General features: G+C 39.7%; 1 protein-coding gene and 1 non-coding gene across 4 annotated transcripts in view; both read left to right on the forward strand.

Moving 5' to 3' along the window:
* LOC139182686 (uncharacterized) overlaps positions 1 to 25,264 on the forward strand; it is a 472,105-nt gene that overhangs the window by 333,829 nt on the left and 113,012 nt on the right. For all 3 annotated transcript variants that reach the window (XM_070787653.1, XM_070787654.1, XM_070787655.1), the window contains one exon: positions 7,070 to 7,122. In XM_070787653.1, coding sequence (XP_070643754.1) covers positions 7,070 to 7,122 — 53 coding nt within the window. The remainder of the gene's footprint in view (positions 1 to 7,069; positions 7,123 to 25,264) is intronic.
* Positions 1,493 to 1,565, forward strand: TRNAS-GGA (transfer RNA serine (anticodon GGA)). Its single transcript has one exon. It is a non-coding gene; the product is annotated as a tRNA-Ser (tRNA).

Here is a 25,264-nt window from a genome sequence, read left to right on the forward strand (position 1 = left end):
GACATGTATACACTACCCTGTGTAGGACCGATGGCTGGTGGGAGCCTGCTGGGTGGTGCAAGGGGCTTGGCTCAGTGCTCTGCGGTGACCCGAATGGGTGGGACAAAGGGAGGGTAGGGGGACACCTAAGAGGGAGGGGATACATATGTATGTGGCTGTTTCACTTCATTGTGCAGTGGAGTTTGCTGTTTTAAAAGATAACCAGATTGTGTAAATAACTGTTTAAAGGTCTATGAAAAATTGCTTTTGAACGGCTCTAAAATCTACAAATCATCCCACCTACTTGTTGTTAACTTCGATGAGGTGTAGCTTATATAGAGTAAACTGTCCCCATTTTAAGTGTGTGGTTGGATGAGTTTTGACAAAATATAGACTGGTGCAATAACTGTCCCACTAAGAATATTGATCAAGCCTATTATGCCATAGTTTCCATATTTTCCTTTGCAGACTACCTCTGCCAACCCGGGGAACTACTGGTCTGCTCTACTGTGTCACTATAGATTAGTTTGCATTTTTTCTAGAATTTCAAAAAAAAGGCTATACCTATTCCCTGGAAATAGGTTTCTGACTTCCTTAACTCAGCTTAATTATTTGGAAATGGACCCCTGTTGTTGTTGTCTCGGCAGTTCAGTCATTTTATGTTGCTTAGTAGTATTCCACTGTACAAAAAAAAAAAAAAAAGCCACAGTTGGTTTTATCCGTTTATATATTAATGGACATTTTGTTTATCATTTTTGAGCTGTCATGATTAAGTTGCCATGAACATCGACATACAGATCTTTATGTGGACAAATATTTTCATTCTTAAGTGAATGTAAATGTGATTGTTGGGTCGTATGGTAGTTTGACACAGCAGTTTATTATGTTGCCAAATTATTTTCTAAAGTAGCAGGGCAAATGTGTATTTTGTCCACCAATTTATGAATTTCCAGTTGTACTACATTCTCACCAACGCGTGGTGTGGCCAGTCTTTTAGCAACTTATGCTTAGGGGAATGGTGAGAGTTACAGAAGCACCAAACTCACGGTTCTCTTCTGCAGATCTGTCCTTCAAGGATGATTCCGCTTGTCTGTGCCTATTTTCCCACCGTGCTTCATGAGCTCTTCCCGACATGGGGGTAATTTTGCTGTCAACCAGGGATCTGGGCAGGTTTCACACACAGATATTGGACCTCATTCTTTCAGCTCTCTTGTTGCCAGAATTCTTAAAATTTCCAGCAGCTCTTCCAGCCCTGAACTCTGTTCTCTGGCATCTTCAGTTGCTGAGCTGAGGTTTTTCCATACCTCCATTTCCTCCTCGTGTAGCTGTGGTGGTTGAGGGGACTGTTTTTGTCTCTGTAATAAGGGCTGGAACCTTAACATTTTCCCACTGCTCTCTGAACCTCTACCCATTTTCCTCCATCTCAGTTACAGTTTAAGCTCTCCTCTAGCTTCTGTCAATTAAAAATTTTTTTCTAGTGAATTTAAATTGAGTATATATTCCCAGGGAGTCTTTCCTGGTGGCTCAGAGGTTAAAGCGTCTGCCTGGAATGCAGGAGACCCGGGTTCGATCCCTGGGTCGGGAAGATCCCCTGGAGAAAGAAATGGCCACCCACTCCAGTACTCTTGCCTGGAGAATCCCATGGACTGAGGAACCTGGTAGGTTACAGTTCATGGAGTCGCAAAGAGTCGGACATGACTGAGCGACTTCACTACTATACATTCCCAGAAAAGTCGCCATAATCAGGTTTGAAAGCAGTGTCCAGAACCCTGATAACTGATAGTGAAGGTAACTGAAATAAAGTATTGATTTAAATATCTAATCCACATTCTTGGAGTCATGTAGTTGAGAATGAAAGCCTGAAAGAACAGTTTCTTGACTCAAGCATGGTCCAAAGAAAAAGTAAAAATTTAGGCAAAATGTAACAGTGTACTTCTCTATTTTCCTTTCCGCTTCTTTCTTCTACTGCCCTGTGTACCTGTGGATGCTCACTGAACCCGTGTCAAGGTCTGACTTTCCTCCTGTAATTTTTTCTTACCTCTACCCTGCTTTGATGAGAACTCCAGTTCTCCAGTACCGTTCCTCTCTGCTCAGCATTGAAGAGGTGTTTCTTCATGTTCCCAGAGGCATTTTCATTTTTAGCAGTGGACGTTTAGTATCTCAGATTATTAGTGGAGAACATTTGATGATGTAACAGAATATAGTAAATTGTTCAGTTCACATGGGGAGGTGTGTTTGGGGCCAACTTGTAGGATGGGGCTCTTACAGGAATGGGGATCTTTATGAATGATCAGAGATTCTGGAATGTTCCTAATTTTTAAAAAACTGTTTCTTGACTGTTTTCATCTTTAAATCTAGAGATGTGGTCAAAGTTTCATGTATTTGGTTGTATGTTTGATTGATTTCAAGTGGCACCATGGCCTTGACTCCAGGCTGCACAGATGGTGGATGGCAGACAGCAAGCAGTAGCACTGAAAAGTGTCTTTGCTGCCAGATGAATTTGTCTCTAGAACTTTCCTATGTTTTCTTCTGCTGCTTGTCTCTACTTTGAATACCTCTCTCTCCAGGTTCTCAGTGGATTCATTTCCCTCATTGGAAATAAGAGTTTTACCAACTATAATTTTAATTTGATCATGTCTCAACGTTTCTGGAGAAAGGCTTAGTTTGGTCCTTCAGAATGTGACTCTCATGAGTGTCTCGGGCAGTAAAATCAATTTAAAACAGAGTGGACACTCAGCGGTATTCTTTCTTTGTCTATAATAATTCCTCACTTTGCCTTAATCACCTTTGGTTTTCAGACAGCTTCCGCTGCTGCTAAGTCGCTTCAGTCTGTCTGACTCTGTGCGACCCCATAGACGGCAGCCCACCAGGCTCCCCCGTCCCTGGGATTCTCCAGGCAAAAACACTGGAGTGGCTTGCCATTTCCTTCTCCAATGCATGAAAGTGAAAAGTGAAAGTGAAGTCGCTCAGGTTGTCTACTTGAAAGTTATACAATCGTGTCCGACTCCTAGCGACCCCATGGACTGTAGCCCATCAGGCTCCTCCATCCATGGGATTTTCCAGGCAAGAGTACTGGAGTGGGGTGCCATTGCCTTCTCCGAGACAGCTTCTAGATGATTGTATTTTATCATTGCAACCTGCCATTTCTAATCTATTTGGCAAGTTTTTATTAGCTCTGACTTTCTTCTTAAAGGTCTCATGGCATGTTATCCTCTTTGGTTCTGAGAAGGCACTTGGGTTCTCATTCTGCTCCAGCCTTCTCTTTTCTCAAGTCCCCATTTCATGCAGTTGAAGAACTCTGCCAGCTTCGATCACTGATCTGCTTTGTCCTATGAGTAGTGAATGCTGTGCCAAACATGTGCTCTTCTAGTAGCCTCCTATGAATCCTGTTTTTTCATAGTCTAAAGACTGGCAGCTTAGATGGTAAGGAATCTGCTTGCAGTGAGGGAGACCCGGGTTTGATCCCTGGGTGGAAAGATCCCCTGGAGAAGGGAATGGCAGCCCACTCCAGTATTCTTGTCTGGAAAATTCCATGGACAGAGGAGCCTGGCAGGCTATATAGTCTATGGGGTCACAAAGGGTTGAAAACAACTGAACAACTAACACACAGACATGCATGCACACACACACACAGCCTATGATGACAGTGAATCCCTTCTTGCCATATATGATGCAGCACAATAAATACCATGTTTCAGAAGGACTAAGTGAATTGCAAATCTATTTCCCATATAAGAGAGCATTTCAGGCACTCTTTTGTGCACTTCATAGGCATTGCTCATTCAATCATATGAGTAATTGGGTGGGTACTATATTTATTCCCTTCTCATGCACTAGAAACAAAGTGGGTGAATAGACTCCACAAAGCTTTGAGTTAACAGACGGAGGTTCAAGGTCAGGAACTTTGGCTTGGGAACTTGACCTTACCTCTTAGACTATTGGCATATGTGAAGCTTATTGCTCTAGACAGCTGCTCGGAGAGATGCTGGTAGGAGCACCATTTGTAGTTGAGGTGGTAGCTACAAAGTGAGGTTAATTTATTACTCTTGTTGTGTGACTAAAGCAGTTCAAACAGCCTCAGAATGTGAGGCATTAACACCTTTGGAAAAGCCTGTTACTGCCAAGAATTCATGTTGCTTCTCTCTCTTCAGATATCCTACAGGAAACAAGAGAGACAATGACAACATCAAACTGAGGTTATCTTGTTTTCAGGCTGGAAGCAACTGCATTTGAAGGGTACAGAAAGAAAATTAGAAACATGACAAATGCATTTATTAAGAACTGAACCAAATTCCCTCTGCAAACACTGCTCTCCCAAATGTTAGAGCAACTGCTTCAAAGCCTGCCAGTAACAATCACTGGAAAAAAAAAACAAAACAAAACTGTGGCGCACAATGCCTAGTTGTCTGTTGGGACTAAATATACTTGATTGTTTGAGAGCCACAACCTGCCGAATAAAGCCAGTGGAGCATTCAGCCCTGATGCCACTTGATCAGAAAAGTGATGCGTAGCCTAGAAATTTTACCTTAGGAGATCCTTCATTAATCAAGGGTGTTTTCTCCTGTGTAAATATGTGTACTCCTTGGAGGGAAAGTGTATTAAGTCTCACTCATTATTCAGGCTCTGGTGGAACTAGTTCATTCAGTCCAATTGCTGGCCGATCGCAAGTCTGGGTAAGGAGGTAGAGAGACAGCGCACTGCATTGAAAAGACACATTCTAAAGTCAAATGAAACAGGACCTGAAGCCAGATATTTCACTGGAAAGCTGGGTAACAAAGAACAAATTACGAAACCTCAGCTTTCCTATCTATGAAATGGGTGTAATGACCAATCCAGAATTTGTAATTGTGTAATATGGCAAATATAACACACCGAGTTTATCAGTCAGTTGAGTTCAGTCGCTCAGTCGTGTCCGACTCTTTGTGACCCCATGGACTGCATTACGCCAGGCCTCCCGGTCCATCACCAATTCCCGGTTTACTCAAACTCATCTCCATTGAGTCAGTGATGCCATCCAACCATCTCTTTGTCTATCATCCCCGTCTCCTCCTGCCTTCAATCTTTCCCAGCATCAGGGTCTTTTCAAATGAGTCAGTTCTTCGCATCAGGTGGCCAGAGTATTGGAGTTTCAGCTTCAGCATCAGTCCTTCCAATGAATATTCAGGACTGATTTCCTTTAGGATGGACTGGTTGGATCTCCTTGCTGTCCAAAGGACTGTCTACTAAACGGTTCATTCCATTTTCTCCCAAGGCTTCTCTAGAAGATGTGTCATAGAGGGTGAACATTAGGTCACTTCTGTCTTCAGAAGGCTGGGCTGCAGACAATGGAGGGACAGGAGGTGCAAATAAAACAGGAGGGCTTTGGAAGGAGGTTACAAAGGGAAAAAAAATCAACTATTTTGAGCTTCTGTTCATGTTTGGCCTGGATTCATTCTTTCACTGTCTCTGTGTCTCCATCATTTCTCTTTCCCTTCTACAATTCTCTAAAAATATTACATTATCGTTCAGTTCAGTTCAGTCATTCAGTCATGTCTGACTCTTTGCAACCCCATGAACTGCAGAACGCCAGGCCTCCCTGTCCATCACCAACTCCAGGAGTTCACTCAGACTCACGTCCATTGAGTCAGTGATGCCATCCAGCCATCTCATCCTCTGTCATCCCCTTCTCCTCCTGCCCCCAATCCCTCCCAGCATCAGAGTCTTTTCCAATGAGTCAACTCTTCGCATGAGGTGGCCAAAGTACTGGAGTTTCAGCTTTAGCATCAGTCCTTCCAAAGAACACCCAGGACTGATTTCCTTTAGAATGGACTGGTTGGATCTCCTTGCAGTCCAAGGGACTCTCAAGAGTCTTCTCCAACACCACAGTTCAAAAGCATCAATTCTTCAGCGCTCAGCTTTCTTCACAGTCCAACTCTCACATCGTTAGGATCCCCATAAAATAATCCTCAAAAGTTCAAATCCTTATTTGCTTCATTGGTAATACTTTGCTATTATAGACTGCTCAGTTATATCTGACTCTTTGCCATCCCCTGGACTGCAGTCCACCAGGCTCCTCTGTCCATGGTGTTCTCCAGGCAGGAATACTGGAGTGGATTGCCATTTCCTTCTCCAGGGGATCATCTCGAGACAGGGATCAAACCCATGTCTCCTGAGTCTCCTGCATTGGCAGGTGGATTCTTTATCACTGTGCCACCTGGGAAGCCTGCTGTTATAGAGATACAAGCTAAATCCCATTCATGAAGTTACATTTTCATGACTGGTTAGTTTAGATCCCTGGGGTGGGAAGATCCCCTGGAGAAGGGAATGGCTACCCACTCCAGTATTCTTGCCTGAAGAATTCCATGGACATAGGAGCCTGGTGGGCTACAGTCCATGGGGTCTCAAAGATTCAGACATGGCTGAGAGACTAACACTTTCACTTTCACTAGTTTAGACACAATACTGAATTTTGGAAAGAATGAAAAACTGCGTGTGTTTGGGGGCAGGCAGGAACTATCTACTTTAAGTAACAAAAGGTTAGGTAAAATGTAATGGCATTTTGTTTCAAGCTCTGGAAATGGCTGAAGGCTAGACATACTGTAATTGTGTTGTAACTTTTATTTGCAGTGAAATTCTTACATGCATTACTTTTTTAAGCAGACCTGTATGTGGAAGAGAACAAAACAAATGAAAAAGCTGAATGCAACACTAGCACTTTCTTCACTGCTTGGCTTTAAGGAAACGAAAGGGAGGACAGAAAAGTTAACACATTGTTTTGTATGAAGTGGTCTTTTGAATCTCACCACCCCCTGTATTTTACACTCAATATCTCTTATTTTTCTGGTTTATTCCTCCCTATTACTCCAGGATCTATTACTATTAACAGGGAGCCAAGACGTGACATCATAGAAATGAAAATAACATCAACCCATTGATGAGGAGAGCTGAGGGGATGGGGAGGTTTCTAGATCAGGACCTTCTGTGGAATTGCCCTCCCAAAGGCAGTTATCTCCCCCTGTGTTTGGAACTGGTTCTACAACAGCTGACTAACCCCTGCTTCTATCTCTGCTTCCCCTTCCATCTTTGATTCTTTCATTCCTTTTCCCCCTAGGAAGCTGAGCAGTTGCAAAGGAGACCCAGGTCTTCCCAGAGGCTTTCATAAAGGTAAGACTTCTGATTATATTTGGGAATTTAATTGTTGTTGTTAATTGTTCAGACACTCAGTCATGTCTGACTCTTTGTGACTCCATGGACTTCAGCATGCTGGGCTTCCCTTCCCTGTCCTTCACCATCACCGGGAGCTTGCTCAGACTCATGTCCATGGAGTTGGTGATGTCATCCGACAATCTCATACTCTGACCCCCTTCTTTACCTGCCCTCAGTCTTTTCGAGAATCAGGGTCTTTTCCGATGAGTTGGCTCTTCACATCAGGTGGCCAACGTACTGGAGCTTCAACTTCAGCATCTGTCTTTCCAGTGAATATTCAGAGTTGATATACTTTAGGATTGACAGGTTTGATCTCCTTGCTGTCCACCAGATTCTCAAAGCTTTTGATTATTTTTGGGAATTTAAATGTTAAGTTGACATAAATGATATCCATCCTGCGTTATTATTTTTCTTTCATTTTTGATGGTACTGTATTTATGACTTTAGTCATATGTTTGACAAGTGTTTCTGATACTAAGTTTCATTGAAACTGAATAAAGCCACTAAGGTAAGTTCTACAGAGAAATCAGCAGTAAAGATTCAGAGGCATGCACTTGAGCAGCTCCCAAAAAGATCACAGTGAGGTTTCATCAATGACTAATGCCTTCATTTCCTTATGTGAAGTTACCCATCAGCGGTGGTGCGGGGATGCTGATCGCAATGATTTTGGTCTAACATTTTATGATGATATTAAGTATTGGAGAAGTTAGCTTCATAAATCGTGCCCAACTCTAACCCACATCCACAAATACACAGCAAAAGCAGAAGCTGTGTTCCCCAGAGATGGGTCAGCTCAAAGACATTTAAGATTAAATGTAGAAGGAATGTTTTACTGGGGTAATAAATTTGTTTACTTTTTCTCTTTCATTTCATTGTAAAATGGCAAACTTTTTTTGTGTGTATGGGGGGGTGTATTTTCAATTCAATTGAAAGGCATACATTTTAAAAATTCTAACTGAAATGGGGTAATTATATGAATGACATGAGCATCTTCTGTGGTGGCCAACCTTGTTCTTGGAGCTGGACTGCAGGGGTGAGTAAAACCGATGTCTATATCCTATAGCTGACTTTATTGAGAAGGGGAGAGGAACAGAAAGTAGCCAAACTGGCAAGTACACAGATGATAGCATTTCAGATAAGAAATATTAAGAAAAAAGAAAGTAAGGGTTGAAGTAACCTCTCCATCTAGAGGGGGGCTACTTCTTTAAATTGGGTAGTGAGTCTGAGAAAACAAACATACTGGAGCCACATAAATGGAAAATATCACCAAGAATTGTGTTTAACTATACAAAATGCAGTGGTGTGATAATTTATGTATGTTATTTAAATGGTTGTTTTGAATTGACTTGAGTCAGGAATGTAACATTTTTGGGGTCTATTTTAAAAGAATTACCTAGGCATTCACCTTCAATCTCTAAATTCCTAAGTACCTCTTGTAAGCAATGTTTCTGGCCTTCCTCCACACAGCCCTCGCACTGTGGTCAATCCCAGGGGGACATGGGTGGGGAATATTGCTTTAGATGCCACATTATTAGCCTTCCAGGGAAGGTGAATACATGTCATGGTTGTGTTTTAATTGGGTAGAAATACATAAAAGCTAACTATAGGTTTACATTTTTTCTATACCATTGTCAAGTATATCCTGCATCTGAGATGATTTTTTGACTTTACTACTTCTTTTCTTATACCAGGTGATTACTTTTTTTTTTTTTTCTTTTTACCATTTTAGACTCTCCATTATTTTTTGTGAGTCAGTGTCTAAAAAAGTCTCTCTGATCTTTAACATGCTCTACTTAGTTGACCTAACCATTAAAATGCTCATCTTAAAATAGCTGTCTGGTCTCTATCCACATTATTTATTGCAAAAACTAGATAATTTTCACAAAAGATAAAAGGCATTGTGCAATGGCTCAGCTGAAGATATTAGCGAAAATAACTTAGCACATTGTTGTGACTGTAAGTGATAAAAGATAATGAACTGGAACTTTCTCATTCAAGTTGAATTCCTCTGAGACTTATTAGCATCCATTGTAATGGTATATTTTTTTTGATGTGGGCACTTACCCTGCCTCCTGGGTGGAGGCTACTGATGCATTTCGCACAGGCTGCCAGAGGGCTGAGTGTGTGTGCTGCCCCTCTCTGTCCACTAGTAACTGGTCAAATGGTTCCTACAAGTCCAAAGCTGTTTCGTCTGTTTCTGGGGCTGAGTAACACGAATAAATTAAAGTGAGGCAGCATGAATAAATGAAAAAAAATCAGACTTGCAAAGGGCTATGAAAACTAGAAGTTAAAACCTCAGAAGAAATGCCTTTTTGCAATGTTGGAAGTGTCTTAACGTTAATCAGAGCATAAAAAAACATGTTATAATTCCAGCCCCCCAATGGTAGAAATGTAAGTTTTTCTAACATAAATCAGTAAAAGGGGATAGAAAACACCACAAGAATGTTGTGAGCCACCTGATGGTGGAAATCCTTTGAATATTCATATATGATGTGGATTTCCGATGTTGTAAACACTTTCACGTGTTATCTTTAATGACAGTATATGCAGAAGTGTAACAGCAATGGGCTATGCCCATAAATTTTTATTACATCTCTAAGAAAAAATCCAAATTGTGTAGAGAAATTCAATACAATAAAATATGGCGAAGATATTATAGCATCAAACCTAAGTACTTGTAACATACTCCAGTCTAAAGATCCAAGGTCAGGGGTGGTCTGCTAACACAGAGTTTTTAATATTTCTTAGGCAGAAGGAACCTACTGAATCTCTAGAAACTTGCTTTAAGGAAAGATAGTTTTAATTAGAAACAATTCTGAACTCTTAGAAATAATATTCCCCCAAAGCAATAGCTAGCATTTAATTTTCTTTTTCTGCTGTTAGTACATAAGTTCACAATTTATACCTATAGAATAATTCCTGCTAAGGAGACTGTGTTCTTTATAAACAATATCTAACTAATCTTCAACACATCTATACATACTGGGGGTGGGATCCCAATTTGTTAGGTCAGCTTAGCAAAGGGAAATTAATTTCAAAGGAATTAGTGACTCCAATAAGGAAAGCTGATTCTACACTCCCAAATATGACTATTTTTCAGCAAAAATAAAAATGTAAACAAATGATGTTGCCTCATAATACCCATCTCTGATTCTAATATCTGTCAAGGATTTATTGTGGCTCTTTGTTTCTCCATATATTTGCATGGTTTATACATTGTCCAGCTCTGCACATCATTCAAACAAGATGTCATGTATCATTCAGTGTTTTGAGGACAGACAATTCATTTTATGTAGTCAAATGACTTTGTCAAGGATTCTTGGTGAAATTATATTAAAAATATTGTTTTGGAATGTAGGTTGTAATGTGATAAATCCAATTCTGCTTCATCACTCAGAGAACAACCTGATTGTTTCTTGGTCTTGGCTTCTTAGGAAATCAATGGATGTGATTTACAAAAGGTCACCTGTGACCTTTCATCTGTCATCCCACCAGTATTTTCAAATCTGTAGGATATTTCTGCATCGTTGAGCTGCTCTCACTGTAATCTAGATGTGACTAAACATAACTTCTCTCCCGTGCTTCTCCTCTTCCCCTGGCAAAGCAATATTTGTTTCTAAGCAAGTCCATCTTTACGTAACATTCCACTTTCAGAAACCCCTGTTCCCTTCAAAAGAATTGCCTTTCATTCTAATTTCCCCTAGCAGCTAACGTGTCTAACTAATGTGTCTCCAACTCCTCTGAAATTCTAAACTGAGGATATGTCTCTCTTCCCGTATTGTCCCTTCTAGACCTTGAACCATGTCTCTCTGTCCTAAAGGCTCTGCACTTTGTTAGGAGAGTTGTCTGTACTTCGTGTTTCCAAGTCTTACTTTCTATTTACTTTTTAACCTACTACAAACTGGCTTTTGCACCACCATCCCAGGTAATAGCAAAATCCAGTAGAAAAGTTTGCATTTTTATCCAGTTGGATTTCCAAATACTTTTAAGTTGTTCCTTGGAGAAGGAAATGGCAACCCACTCCAGTACTCTTGCCTAGAAAATCCCATGGACAGAGGAGCCTGGGGTCCATGGGGTCGCAAAGAGTTGGACACGACTGAGCGACTTCACTTTCACTTTCACTAAGGATCCTGAACTTGATCTGTTTTCATGACCTATTAGCCTTTGGTTTTATTTGTATCCCTTTGTCTATTTTTATTTTAAGATATACATGAGTAGGATCCACAAAGGCCCATTTCTATCTGCTTCCTGCTTTTGGTGATGTCTGGAATTGTGACTTTGGCTCAGAGAACTGAGGAGAGTTAGCCACTCAAGTGTTAGGAGCAAAGCAACACTAATAGACAAAAATGAGAAAAGTAACGGAAATTTTAAAGAACATGATGCCTCAGAAAGAGGCTTGGCAAATTGGGAAGATGAATGTGGGCATATATCTGTAGGTAAAAATAAAAGGTGGGTTGGAGTCAGATCCTCAGGAATCTCAAATGCTGTGCAAATGGTTTGAACACTGTAAAGAATGCTTGGTTTCCTTTGGTGGATTCTGTGCAGTGAAATGATAGAATAACATTTGAATTTTAGAAAGACCATGCTGGTGAAAATTTAGAGGATAAACCGAGATTGTGCAAGATTGGAAGCGGAGACAATCTGGGTTGTTTTAAATCATAGGAAATGAACGATGAGATTCTAAATCAGAATGTTGGCATTGAGATGAAGACAATGGCATAAATTCTGTTTGGGTTGCAGAACTGACAAAACTTGGCAATCCATTGGATGTGGAGTGGAGTTGAGGGAGACAGCAGTTGAGGATGACTCTCACAGATGAGTAATATTAGAGGAAAGGAAAGCAGATGACATTTTTGAAAGAAAAATGGCAATTTAGTTTGGGTCATGATTATCAATTGCCTGAAGAGCACCCAGGTGTAACTGTCCAGGAGGCATGTAGAAAATGCATTTAGTGATTAGGTGATCGTTCTGGTGGAGGTGAAGATTTTGAGGGGGAAATAATGAACATATAGGTGGCAGCTAAAGCTATGATACAGAGCTAGAGAGCAGGAACAGAGTGGAAAGCTCTGTCAGTCCTTGCATATGTGGTTGTGCCATCGTAACAACGCCCTCAAATCTCAATGATTCCCAGTAACAAAGATTTGTTTCTCTGCTTTGTTACATATCTATGGTGGGTAGGATTTGACTTTTTAAAAAAACCTTTGGGACACAGCCCTCTTGAACAGCTTGTATTTGGCACTTAATTTTTCCTTATGCAGAGGGAAAAGAGAATGGGGTGAAGCATGGAGGGATCCTTATCTCTTCTGCCTGTAACGCATCAAACTTCTGCTCACATTTCCATGATCAAAGCAAGTCACAGGTTCTGACTTATGAGGGGCCGAGAAGTACAATTCTCTGCCAGGAGAGAAAGTGGGTATTTGGTAAATAAAAATGAAATTTAACAGGATTGCCAAGACAGAATCTAAGAGAACATAAACATTAAGTTGCTCTTAGAAAAAAGGAGTATTTTTGAAGAAAGCTGAAAAAGGGTGACCAAAAATATAATTAGAAAACACAGATGAAGTATCTTTCCTGAAATAAAAAAGAAAAAATGATTTAGTCTAATTCATTAATGCTTTTGAAATTTATATCCTAAGGGTATATTTGCTTTTAATAATTTATAATTGGAAGGGTATGGGGGTAAATTTGGTTATTATCCTGAAGATTTCTTGCAGAAAAATCATCCTGTAAGATGCATTGCCACAGGCAAATGTAAAGTGGATAGAGAATGCCTTAAGATAGGGTTTGGAGACACTCTCATATAAAGGTAGATATGTGTTCCCAGTTTTTCTTCATAAGTAAAACATGTGTTTTCCTAGAAAAAATATAAGGATAGGTTTAAATTTCTCATGCTCTATACTGTGAAGACCTTGAAACTGTTTTTTTTTTTTTTTGGTCCCTACCTTTTCAGGCAAAATAGAAGCTCCCAAAGATGGAGTAACTTTTTGTATCTTTGATTTTATGAAGTATGATGTTCATTTCTTTAGCATGTGAATAAGGTACTAATCATTGTTCTATTGTGAAGAGTTGGGCAAACTTCCAGAACTGAGACCTGAACCTACTTTAATAAAAGAACAGTGAAACATTAGGTACTGGGGGTGGTTCCATTATATTCTGAAATTAAATGTGGAATTAAGAATCAAGATTTTAGATTTTAGTAAATCAAAGCTCTCTGAAATGATAATTGGTCTCAAGTAACTCTGTGGAGTCATAATTAACTCATGAATTAACTTTTTGTGGCTCATACACAGTATTGAGTCTCTGTGGGATTCACTGTGAATAGAAGACACAAGGCCCCTTTCCAACATGGAACTTATATTAAACTTAGGAAACATGTCAATTCAGTAGTTCCCCCTTCTCCAGTTTCTCTTTCCATGGTTTCAGTTATCCATAGTCAACTATGGTCTGAAAATGGGAAATTCCATAAATAATTCATAAACTTGAAATTGTGTGCCATTCTGAGTAGTGTGATGAAATCTCTCAACATCTCATTTCATCCTGCCTGGGATGTCAGTCACCCCTCTGTTAAGCATGTTCTTCCCATCAGTCACTTAGCAGCCTTCTTAGTTACCACATCAACTGTTCAGGGTACCACAGTACTTATGTTTCAAGTAATCTGTATTTTACTTAATAATGGCCCCCAAGGCGGCTGGCTGGCAATTTGGATAATCTCATGCTGTACCTAATTTATAAGTTAATCATAGGTTATGTATGTGTAGGAAATAGTATATATAGGGTTTGGTAACTATCCATGGTTTCAGGTGTCCACTGGTGGTCTTGGAACCTGTCCCTCACAGACAAGGTGGGACTCCTATAAAGAAAATGTACAAATAATAATAGAATTACATCAGTGCTAAGTGTCAGGAAGGAGAAGACTGGTTTTTTCATAAAAAGCCAGAACGGCCTCGTAAAGTATAGTCCTAGGTCTGTTATTAAAGCTGATGTTTCCCAGACTGAGTGGTTCTGAGTGAGAGGTTGGTGGTGATTATTTCCCAGGAGTTGAGAAGAGTATAATTTAGAGATCTCCAGGCTACCAGTTGTGAGAACTCAGCATGAGGAAACTACCATATTCATTTGTGTATGAACAATGTCTGAAAGAAGCCTTCATGAATGAACAGATATTAGGTGTCTAGTGGATACATAAATGAAGCAGTCAATAGTTCTTGTAGTTATGAGTAGTTTCCTAGTGCTTATTTTTTCTCCCCCGGTACAGTGTGGATGGAGAAGATAAATTGTGAGGCAGAGGACTAAGTCTTCAGTTAGAAGTCTCTCACATTATTGTGAATCCTCATCAGGTATAAAATGAGGGAAAGGCAGGCAAAATAAACAGCAATAACAAAGCATCAGCTTATGATGAGCTTGTGGTAGATTCCAAAGAGAGCTACAGATACCTTAATGATGTCTTTAAGACCAAATTCACTTAAGGATGATGACAATGTTTTGTCATTATTGATAGATATTTCCCCCCCTAAATTCTGAAACCTCATATCGTCTGTTAAAATGCAGAGGAAGAGGAGATTATCATGAGTTTATAAAGGTGGTGAACAGAGGAAGCAGAGGAGAAGTGGTTTACTTAGTGAACTGAAAGTCAAGTGGAATTTCTTAATCTCATGAACCCATACCAGGGTTTGAAATTCCTAGTCAACCATAGTGAATCTTGAGTAAAAGATACTTCCCACTGTCATGCACTATAAGAAAGCTATTATAGTGCTCAGTTTGGTGTAACTTGTCACTTCCATTTTTAAATGCTTCAGGCCTGTTCATTTCTCGCTTTACTAGCTCTCTTCAATCTGCCATGGATTCCAGGGACTGTTGAAAAGTGACTTCTGAGTGAATAGATATTCTTCAAATCTTGTGAGTTAGCCAGGCTTCATATCAAGTACTATACATTTTGAATTACACTCTTGCAGTATCAGTCTGTGTTTTTTTTTTTTTTAAATATGAGGATTGTTTACTATTTATCTAGTGTGAGATTATTTACAATTTATAATAAGAGAAAAAGTATAAAGTTTTCTTCAGATATACCTCATCTTGTTCAAAGATCTTCTAGTTCCCAAAGAATTCTACCAAAGTTACAAAATGTATTTTTATATCTTACTCTGTGAGCCTCTTAATTGTTTTAATTTTCAGTGAGGTCACATAATGGAGTTGCTGTGCTTCTTTGATCTTGTTTGGGAAATAGATTTGCCTTTCCGCTGATATAGGTTTATTGCTGTAGCTTATTTTAAGTTCAGTCAATTTTGAATTCAATTACTTATTGATTTCCTATCAAAGGCTTTCTACAGGTCTCACACAGTGCTATGTTTGAGGTCCTAAAAGAAATATTACACCTACAGGTAGGCAGGCAGAAAGAGACGAAGAGAGAGGAGAAACAGAAAGGCATTCAAGGAAATAAAGAATTTGTTTTGCTAAATGTAATTTCCCTCAGTTCAGTTCAGTTCAGTCCCTCAGTCGTGTCCGACTCTTTGTGACCTCATGAACTGCAGCACGCCAGGTCTCCCTGTCCATCACCAACTCCCAGAGCCTACCCAAACCCATGTCCATCAAGTCGGTGATGCCATCCAACCATCTCATCCTCTGTAATCGCCTTCTCCTCCTGCCCTCAATCTTTCCCAGCATCAGGGTCTTTCCAAATGAGTCAGCTCTTCACATCAGGTGGCCAGAGTATTGGAGTTTCAGCTTCAACATCAGTCCTTCCAATGAACACCCAGGACTGATCTCCTTTAGGATGGACTGGTTGGATCTCTTTGCAGTCCAAGGGACTCTCAAGAGTCTTTTCCAACACCACAGTTCAAAAGCATCAATTCTTCGGTGCTCAGCTTTCTTTATACTCCAACTCTCACATCCATACATGACCACTGGAAAAACCATAGCCTTGACTAGATGGACCTTTGTTGGCAAAGTAATGTCTCTGCTTTTTAATATGCTGTCTAGGTTGGTCATAACTTTCCTTCCAATGAGTAAGCATCTTTTAATTTCATGGCTGCAATCACCATCTGCAGTGATTAATTTCCCTAAATACACATTAAATGATATATTTCAGTGCATGTCATATTACAAATTGTGAACTTGTTGGTCTTAAAATGTAAACATTGTTTCCTCTTTTCAACCCTGCATGTGTTGGATGTTGATTTTATGTTAAGGCCAATTATAATTTGATTAATTTACTCTAAACTCAAGTTACTCTAATGTGTTTTAAAAATGACATAGCAGTTACATCTGTGGTGGGAATAATGTATGCAATATTGGAGAAAAAAGTGGGAGATGAATTCTGTAATTGACTTTAGAATTTGCTGGTCATTAGAATTGAGAGACATTAAGGACAAATTGGGAAGAAAGCTGAGTTATGGAGATAGAGACTGATTTGAGATATTGATACTATAATGTACCATTTGCAGTGAAATTGATTCCTTGCTCAAGTATATCTTGTTCATAACCACATATTGACGTGTCAAGAAGCACCTTGGATTCTGTAACTAATTTGTTTTCTGGACACTGTAATGGATACAGTGAAAAAATTGTCTTGTGACCCATTTCTAGTTTTCCAAACAACTTTAAAATACATGGTTTAGGAGCCAGCTGGAATATTGCTTCTTTGCTATAGAAGCAATCCTTTTGAAACTAGAGGGGAAAATGAAAGAAAAAACAAAACCGGTACCTGGAATCTGTGAATTTTCATGGTGCTGGACAACTTTAAGAAAGAAAAGTAAGAGGTTTAGGAAATAAAGACCAATTTAACAAGAGAAATTTTACCTGGCAGTACTGTTTATCTCACCAATATAATGGCCTAGTTAGAGTTTTATTTTAACACCCTATTTATTTTAGCAGTACTTATATCCTGAATGGATTTGAAAAGTGAGCAGATTTTTTTTTTTCAGGAAGTTCTAAAAGTACATAAAGATTTAATGATGTGTTAAACAGTCAAATAGTCTTTATAATTCACAAAAGACTTTTTCACATTTGAAAAGGGAAGAAGGCCTCACCGCCTCTATTTTTGTTAAAATTATAAGAAAACCTGTACATTAATCTTTGGAGCAATTTGAGAGGAATCAGGAAACTGCTATTTATAGTGATACAATTATAGACCAAGAGATGACATGTGGAACTTGGCTAAAAGGTAGATGATTTTGTTTTAAATTTAACAGTAGTGCTTTGGTTGTTTTCCCTTTGTAACACTCAGATCTACTGAGAAGTCAGACTGTGTTCTGCGATGAGGTGGTAGGGGAATAGGGTAATTTTAGTCAGAGGGGATATTTGCTTCTGATGAAATGATCATTTTTAGAAAATATAAATGTACTCTGAAAATTGAGTGCCAGATTGTATGAGCACTGCTTCAAGTATTTTTTTAAGAGTAAGAATAAGAAAGAATAATAAAAAAAAAGTCTTTGAACTTTGGTATGAAGTGGCCAGAAAAATGTAGAGAATTTGGGACAAGTTTTTGAAAATGAGATTGAGATTGATGGTACCATCAGAGTTTGGTTTTGGCTGGAAGTAGGTGCTAAAATGGAGATTCTCAAGCAAGTGGTTGAATAAGCAACCAATATCTGTGACAGAGAGAGGGGAACAGGCTTGTACAGGGGAGGAGGTGAACTGTTGGACGGTTGCAGCAGAGGCTTAATCAGGCACAAGTGAAACTCTGGATCTGAGATGGCCCAAACTGAGGTCAGGTTGTCAGCATGTTTGATGCAGACTAAGAAGAAAGTGTAACCTTGGTGAGGCAGAAACCTTTCTTGGGGGGCAGTTCAGCTATGAGCTCAGCAGACAGTCATCTCTGCAGGTGGAGAATGAGAATCTGCAATTCAGTGGGGCTCTTGCTGAGTCCCCTTGTGGAAACATTTACTTTCTGGGAGAATAAGGCATCCAGAACTGCAGAACATAGACTTTCAGTCACTAGAAGCACCAATTTCCCCAAAAAGAAAATGAGAACTCTTAAAAACGGCCATCTCTTCTACATCCATCTTCTTGATTCCATGCATTCAACCTATTAAAGAAATAAAACTGTAAATGAGGTGTATGGTGTGTTCTAAGACCGAGAGGATGATGCCTCATACTTGAAGGATGATAATTTCTAAGCAGGTAGCTGCACCTTCAGAAGTCCATTTTATTGTTCTGACCAGCCAGCAGCTTCTCTATGGTATGCGATTTGTTGTTGTTCAGTTGCTGAATTGTATCTGACTCCCTGTGACCTCATGGACTACAGCACACCACGGTTCCCTGTCCTTCATCATCTCCTGGAGTTTGCTCAAACTCATGTCCATTGAGTCAATGATGCCATCCAACCATCTCATCCTCTGTCATCTACTTCTCCTCCTGCCCTCAGTCTTTCTCAGCATCAGGGTCTTTTCCAGTGAGTCAGCTCTTTGCATCAGGTGGCCAAAGTATTGGAGCTTCAGCATCCGTCCTTCTAAAGAATATTCAGAGGTTGATTTCCTTTAGGACTGATGTGATGCATCACTCTATTCCATGAACATATTCCCTTTGCAACTTTTCCTATGCTGGGAAGATGTTCTTTAACATTGAGTATGATGATATATGGGATCTCATGTCAAGGGTTTAAACATTCTGTTGACCTTCACATAGATACTAATGCTCATTTAAGCCTTGTGGATATGAGAAGCAGCCAATGATGGAATATATACATAATTAATGATCTCAGTTAGGATGATTCAATTCCAAGATGAAAAGTTTCCCGTGTAATCAGCTTGCCACTGTGGCAGTGTTTGCTTTTAGTTTTGTCTCAACTGGTGACTGTGCCCTTCTCTTTATGCCTCTAAGTTCAGTAGTGACCTCTTGGTAACTTCAAATTCATCATGCAGAAAATAGTAATATTACAGAGACAAAGACTTTTTTTCCTCTGACAGCCAATTATTAAATAGTTACTAATGTCTACTGTATTTTGAGACCTGGGATTTGGTCTCTGTTGCTGAAACTCAAGATATTCAACACCGGTAGTAGTGAAATCAGCCTTAATGAATGAGACCCCATGCTACTATTCATGAATCCAGAGCATTGTGATGGCCAGTAACAGAAGCTGGTGGATACCAAGTGGCTGAGCCATTGTGTCTGTGTTATTGGTGTCATTTCTATGGTAGATACTCTTGGATAGCCTTTAACATATAATATAAACAAGTTCATTTGGATCTATATATCAACATTTTCTCCAGACCTCCTGGTCTTCCAGCCTTTATCTTTTTACATCCATGACCCAATAGCCAAGTCAGTCTCTGCTTTCTATCAGGTTATAAATCTTCTTAATCCAGGCCATTTTCCCCACACAAAGTGGATGGTCTATCCTGTCTGAAGCTCTGGTCATTGCAAAGACTCTTCCCTATGACTGACTTTCATAGCCATCTCTGGATGATGATAACCTGCATTAGCAGATTTTCTTTCAGATTCACACTGAGCTGATGTTATCTATGATTCCAGAGTGACTTTTTTTTCCCCCTCCATCATCTAGTTTTAAGGGGTCCTCCTGATTTAGTTATAGTGAGCTGAGAGACAGGCCAAAATCTGTTTCAACTATTTATGAACAGACCCTTGTGCCTTCTGTACCTGCTTCTGCCCTATCCCACAGGTTCCATCTGATCTTACAAGGGATTATGGTTGGGTGCCCCCTTACAATAGGACAGAATGCAACCCATTATGAGGTCCTCTGGCTGCATGGTCATTTGCCTTATCTCCATCAAGGCCCAGAAGGCCAATACAGGTTACATTTCAAATGCTATTTAACTCTTTGCCACAGATGGCATGGCCTTTATCAAGGACTCTAGCAGTCTGTGTTGTAATTTTACTGCTGGATAATTCTCTACATGGCATCTTTTCTTATCATATATACCTCTGAAGCCATAGGGTCTCCTGGATCCTGTAGCACAAGAGGCAGACAGGCCTGTACTGAAAGCTGGGCCTGCTGTGGAGGTCTGTTCTCTTCTTGGTCCCCTTGGTGCTGGCAGCCTTCTATGTAATCCAGGACATAGGACATCCTTTACTGTATTTGGAGCAAATCCTGGAGTCCAGCCAGGTTTTGTTTCCTTAGCAGTGGGAGAGGTGATAATCCATGTTTTACAAAGGACATGTCCAAGAATGCCCCAGACCACAGGACATAGAAAAAGTTCACTGATTAAAAACCTTGTACAGTGTATGTACTTCATGGAGGCCTCCAACATATTTAGTACAAAGTGTATTTTGGTTTGATTAACTTGCTTTCAGTTCATTTAATTAACCAAATTGATGAACAAGTAACCTTGTTTGACAAACATGTTGTCATTGATGTAGGGACTCACGTAATATTCTGAGGTTGATTTAACGTAGTAGAGAACTTCAGACAATATAACAAAGTGCAGGAGAGTAAACCTAACCCTGGGGGAAACTTGAAAATATATACTGTAGTCAATCCCATGTCAATGTGAACTGCTTTTTAATAGGTACGAGGAAAGAGTGCATTCTTCATATTAATGGTAGTTTACCTCGGGTCTATTGATTTAGCAAAAATAGAACATCAGTTTCAGAAGCTGCAACTGGGACTATTACCTGACTGAATTTGCAGTAGTCCACTCTCATCCTTCAGGATCTGTTTGGTGTGAGAGCCAGTGTGGAGAATAAATGATGATATGAAGGGACCAAAAGCTCTTTCAGTTCAGTTCAATTCAGTCACTCATTCGTGTCTGACTGTTTGCGACCCCATGATCGCAGCACGCCAGGCCTTCCTGTCTATCACCAACTCCCGGAGTTCACTCAGACTCACGTCCATCGAGTCACCTTTTAAATATTTAGATAATTCTTCCTGAGATACAATCTAGCTTCTTAATATCTTGGCTGGGAGGGGGTTGAGTTTCAGAGGCTCCTATCTGGCTGTCCCTTCTTTAATAGCTCCTACCTCACAAACCATGGAACCAGTGTGGGAATCCATTTCAATTATACATTCAGGGATCAAGGAAATTACCATAAAATACATTGGTAGACCTAGACTGAAGCCAGATCCAGGCCAGGACAGTTACTGCCTGGCTTCCACATTCTCTCAGATAACAGAGGTGGAGACAGGGAATGGATATGTTGACACTTCAGTTACCTGGATGTAACCGTAATTGTCGGCTCAAGCACTTTGTCTAAGAGTCATAAATCAAATCCACCTATTCTCTTTTTCCTCAAAGTGAAGTTACTTTCGTAGATGGCCAAAGGTTCCTTTGGTAAAATGCCGGAGGAAATTTTACTACATACCCTTTATATAGTAAGACAGAGACTTTTATGACCCCATGAACTGTAGCCCTCCAGGCTCCTCTGTCCATGAGATTTCCCAGGCAAAAATACTGGAGTGGGTTGTTGTTCCCTTCTCCAAGGGATCTTCCTGACCCAGGGATCGAACCCAGGTCTCCTGTGCTGCAGGCAGTCTCTTACATTGTAGGCATATTCTTCACTGACTGAGCCACCCTACATTAGACCTGAGCTGCCCTTTAATCAAGGGGTTCTGGATCTGCAAACTGGCTCAGGCCTGGATCCTCTGCTAGAGATGGTGAGCTTTATAAGGCTAGCCACTCTGAGTCTCCTGACCATCCATCTTTCATTTCTTTGTGATGATGGAGCAAAACACTGTCTTTCCCCAAGGACACTGTGTTCCATTAACCATCTCTAAGGTTTTATGAGTCAGGCCATGCTGACTGCTTGTTCAGCCTTGCTGCTCATTAGGATCATGGCTCCAACTTTGTCTCTGATGGTTAAGTGACACCATATGGCCTTCCTGGTTGGGAGATGATACCATCCCCTGCTGTCAGGGGAGTCGTTTCTGTAACAGCATCTCCTACTGATCTCCTTATCCTACAGATGACAGCCACCACCGAGCTTCCTAATAATGCTGGTTGGTACCCTTCTCACAAACACATTTTTTAGCACTTTGCTAAACAGAGGCTCCTCTGTGTCTTCTCTGTGAAATATAGTTATCTGGTGGACATTTGTTCTGACTTTGCATAGTATACCTACTCTAGCATGTCTAATCTCTGAGCCTTTTGAACTCTTCCACAATTTTCCATGATATTTTTGTCATTTTTATTTCACTGAGTATGGGTCATTGCTTCTTCTGTGATTCTAAGAGCCATCCTAATACAGTGTCAACATCTGTCTCCAATGTCCTTGCTTGGAATTTATTGTTTGCATCATGTATAATGCCCTCATATAAATAAATTCTAACCTGATGTTCTGGTGAGTAGAAGGAGCACCAACCTTTAACTTAAGCAAAGAGAGTCACTTGTGAAGGACCAGAGGGCTGTGGCTTGCATGGGGCTATTGGTCTGGAAATTCAGATTTTCCAAACTTAATCTTAGATTCCCACTCCTTCCCAACAATGAATCTGACCTTGGCATAATAGACTTGCTGGAGGTGAGAACTGAGTCTTCCTGAGAGCTTTACTACTCTTAAGTTCTGGGTCTGATCCCTAGCCTTTACTGCTTCCAGGATGAGGGAGACAAGATACTTTTCTATTTTACCAGGGAGATTATCTAGCTGTCACACTTTTCCTTGAATTGGTAATTAATCATCCTCTACTCTTCTTTTTATATTTTTTCTCTAATACATCAGTAGCATCCAGCAAGAACCATCTGCCTCTGTTGTAATTATGACTGCCAATTCCCTGAAACTCTGGGAGTGTCTAAGTTAGTGTACTCACCAGAGCTTCCCCTTTCCCAACGTATCCAGTTTACCAGTGGAGAAGATCACAGGCCAGAGACTCTTCGTTTCATCTAACACCAGTGATGGATGGTATCTGGACAGTGGATGGTATGGTTCATAAACCTCATTTTAGTGTCTGTTTCCCGGTGCTAGTTTTCATAGATCATTTTCCCCAGGAAATAGATTCTAAGGTAGACATTTACATGCAGTAGATACACTAGGAAATACCCTTAATTCCTGTGAGAATGTCAGAGTAGTGGGGGTGGCCAGAGGGGTTATTTGAAAAGGGCTGTATTTTCAGCACAGGCCTCATCAGATCCCATTGGAAGTCTGAAGTTGTAGTCTTTCAAGGGTGGCAAGGAGGTGAATCTCCTTGATTCAACAGTCAGAAGTCCTTGCATGTGGGGGATGGAGGCTTCATTCCTAAAGAGAAGATGTGGGTGGCATGCCACATTATCTTCAGCACTGTCAGAAAAATTCATTCATATTGGCATCATGGTACATTTGGTAGCATTTTATGTTTTCCAAATCATAAATGAGAGCAACTTCTCTAATACTGAGCCTTTAACATTTCAAGGCAAAAATTTGAAATTGGTATTATATTTCAATATGTGGATATTTTTCAAAGGAAAATATCCATGGAAGTCATTCTTCTATATGTATGCAAACTGTCTTGAGGTTTTTCTACCTAGAACACTGAAATACTGAAGTAACAACTTTATATGTATAAAAAGAAACTATTATGAGCTAGTCATTTCTACATAGTCATTTGAACACTTGTGAGAAAGTATCTATTAACATTGTTTAAAGGCAAGGCATACTAATGACAAAATAACCAATGTGAACAAAATAGGTGAATATTTTATAATATCAGAGAAATGTAATTTACATATACTTTATTTAATGTTTCATAGTATTAAGACCCTACTGGATATTTTCCTTCATCTCTGAAATAGAGATATGTTTACCACACTACACAGAGAACCCAGTAATAACAAAAAGAAAAACAATCAAGTGTCATGATAGCCAAAACATTTCAATGAATAACTGATAATTAAATGCTGAGGATACCTCATGAAAATTAGAGATGTCACATTTATCTACAGAAGATCAAATTTGTATAAAATTAAATTAAGCTCAACTGAGTCTTTTTTTTAATATACATACTACATTTCCAATGTGTCAAAATAACTTTCTGTCTGATATGTCCCAGTGTCCTTTTTGATGTTGATTGGACTTCACTAATTTGTTCTGCCAAGTAACACTGTTATCAAACATAGCACATGTCACTATGAGTTTTCAAGTTTCCAAGGGTGAATTCAAGCCTATTTTTATGCTTTCAGAAGGTATAGCTGTCCTTCAGCAATAACTGCTGTGGATACTACTCTTGTATAAATGCATGGGTGACCAGGAGCTATTTATTTTTAGTATTAAAACAACCTGGAAAAGTAAAGTTTTTGTAGTTGGTTATAAAAAAAAAAAGTCATGCCTTTTAATGGAAAATTCCAGCTAATGTTTAGGAAAAGTGTGTTTAGAATTTTGAAGCATATGATATGTTTTTGACCAAGCTGATTTACATACTGACAACATTTGCACCCACTAAGAGTCTCGATGTGAAAGTAAAAATAAGATATATCTCACTATTGTAAGAGTAAGTCTTGATGTTACAATTTTCATGGAATTACCTTTATTTGATTATCCAGTCTTTATGCAGCTCTTCATTTAAAACTCTGCATGAATTTTGACTTCATCTGACTTTGCAAATTTAATAGCTTCATAAATTCTGTTTTGCTACCATAAATGTTTCCTGTTCAGTTTCATGACATTGAGTATGAGGTTGTCTATTGGAGATGAACAGAGTTGAGGCACTTAGGAGTGGGTATCACTGTTTTGTACCTGAAATGTCATGGCCTCCACATTCCCATGCAGTAGGGGTTCTGCTGTTAGTTCACACTCAATCTGGAAGCTACTCTTCCCAACAGAAGAAGGATATAAAACATTTCCCCCATCTCTGCTGTGTAGGCAGAACCCTGGAACAGATGGCTAGAGAACACAATGTCCTAAGATTAGAGACAGAGAAATTCAGGTCCCCCCAAATAGAAAGAAATCAGTCTACAGTAACAAGTGATGCAGGCCAGACAGTTTGTAGAGCATAACAGAGAGGAACAAAACTAGCTTAACCATCACTTTGATTAAAAAAAAAAAAAGAATACTTAAGGTGACCTTAAAGCAAAGACTGAAAAAATTCTGCAGTGCAAGGATGAAAGCAGTCAGCACAGAATGGTGTGGTATGAAGACAATGAGAGAGTGCTGAAATCCAGACCAGAGACGTTCCCTGACAAGAGGAAGATTATTCATGGTAATAATCCATGAACAAGACTTTTCTCCTGATCAAGTGGGAATTGGA

This window comes from Bos indicus, chromosome 4, assembly GCF_029378745.1.
Source record: "Bos indicus isolate NIAB-ARS_2022 breed Sahiwal x Tharparkar chromosome 4, NIAB-ARS_B.indTharparkar_mat_pri_1.0, whole genome shotgun sequence".
Lineage (NCBI taxonomy): Eukaryota > Metazoa > Chordata > Mammalia > Artiodactyla > Bovidae > Bos > Bos indicus.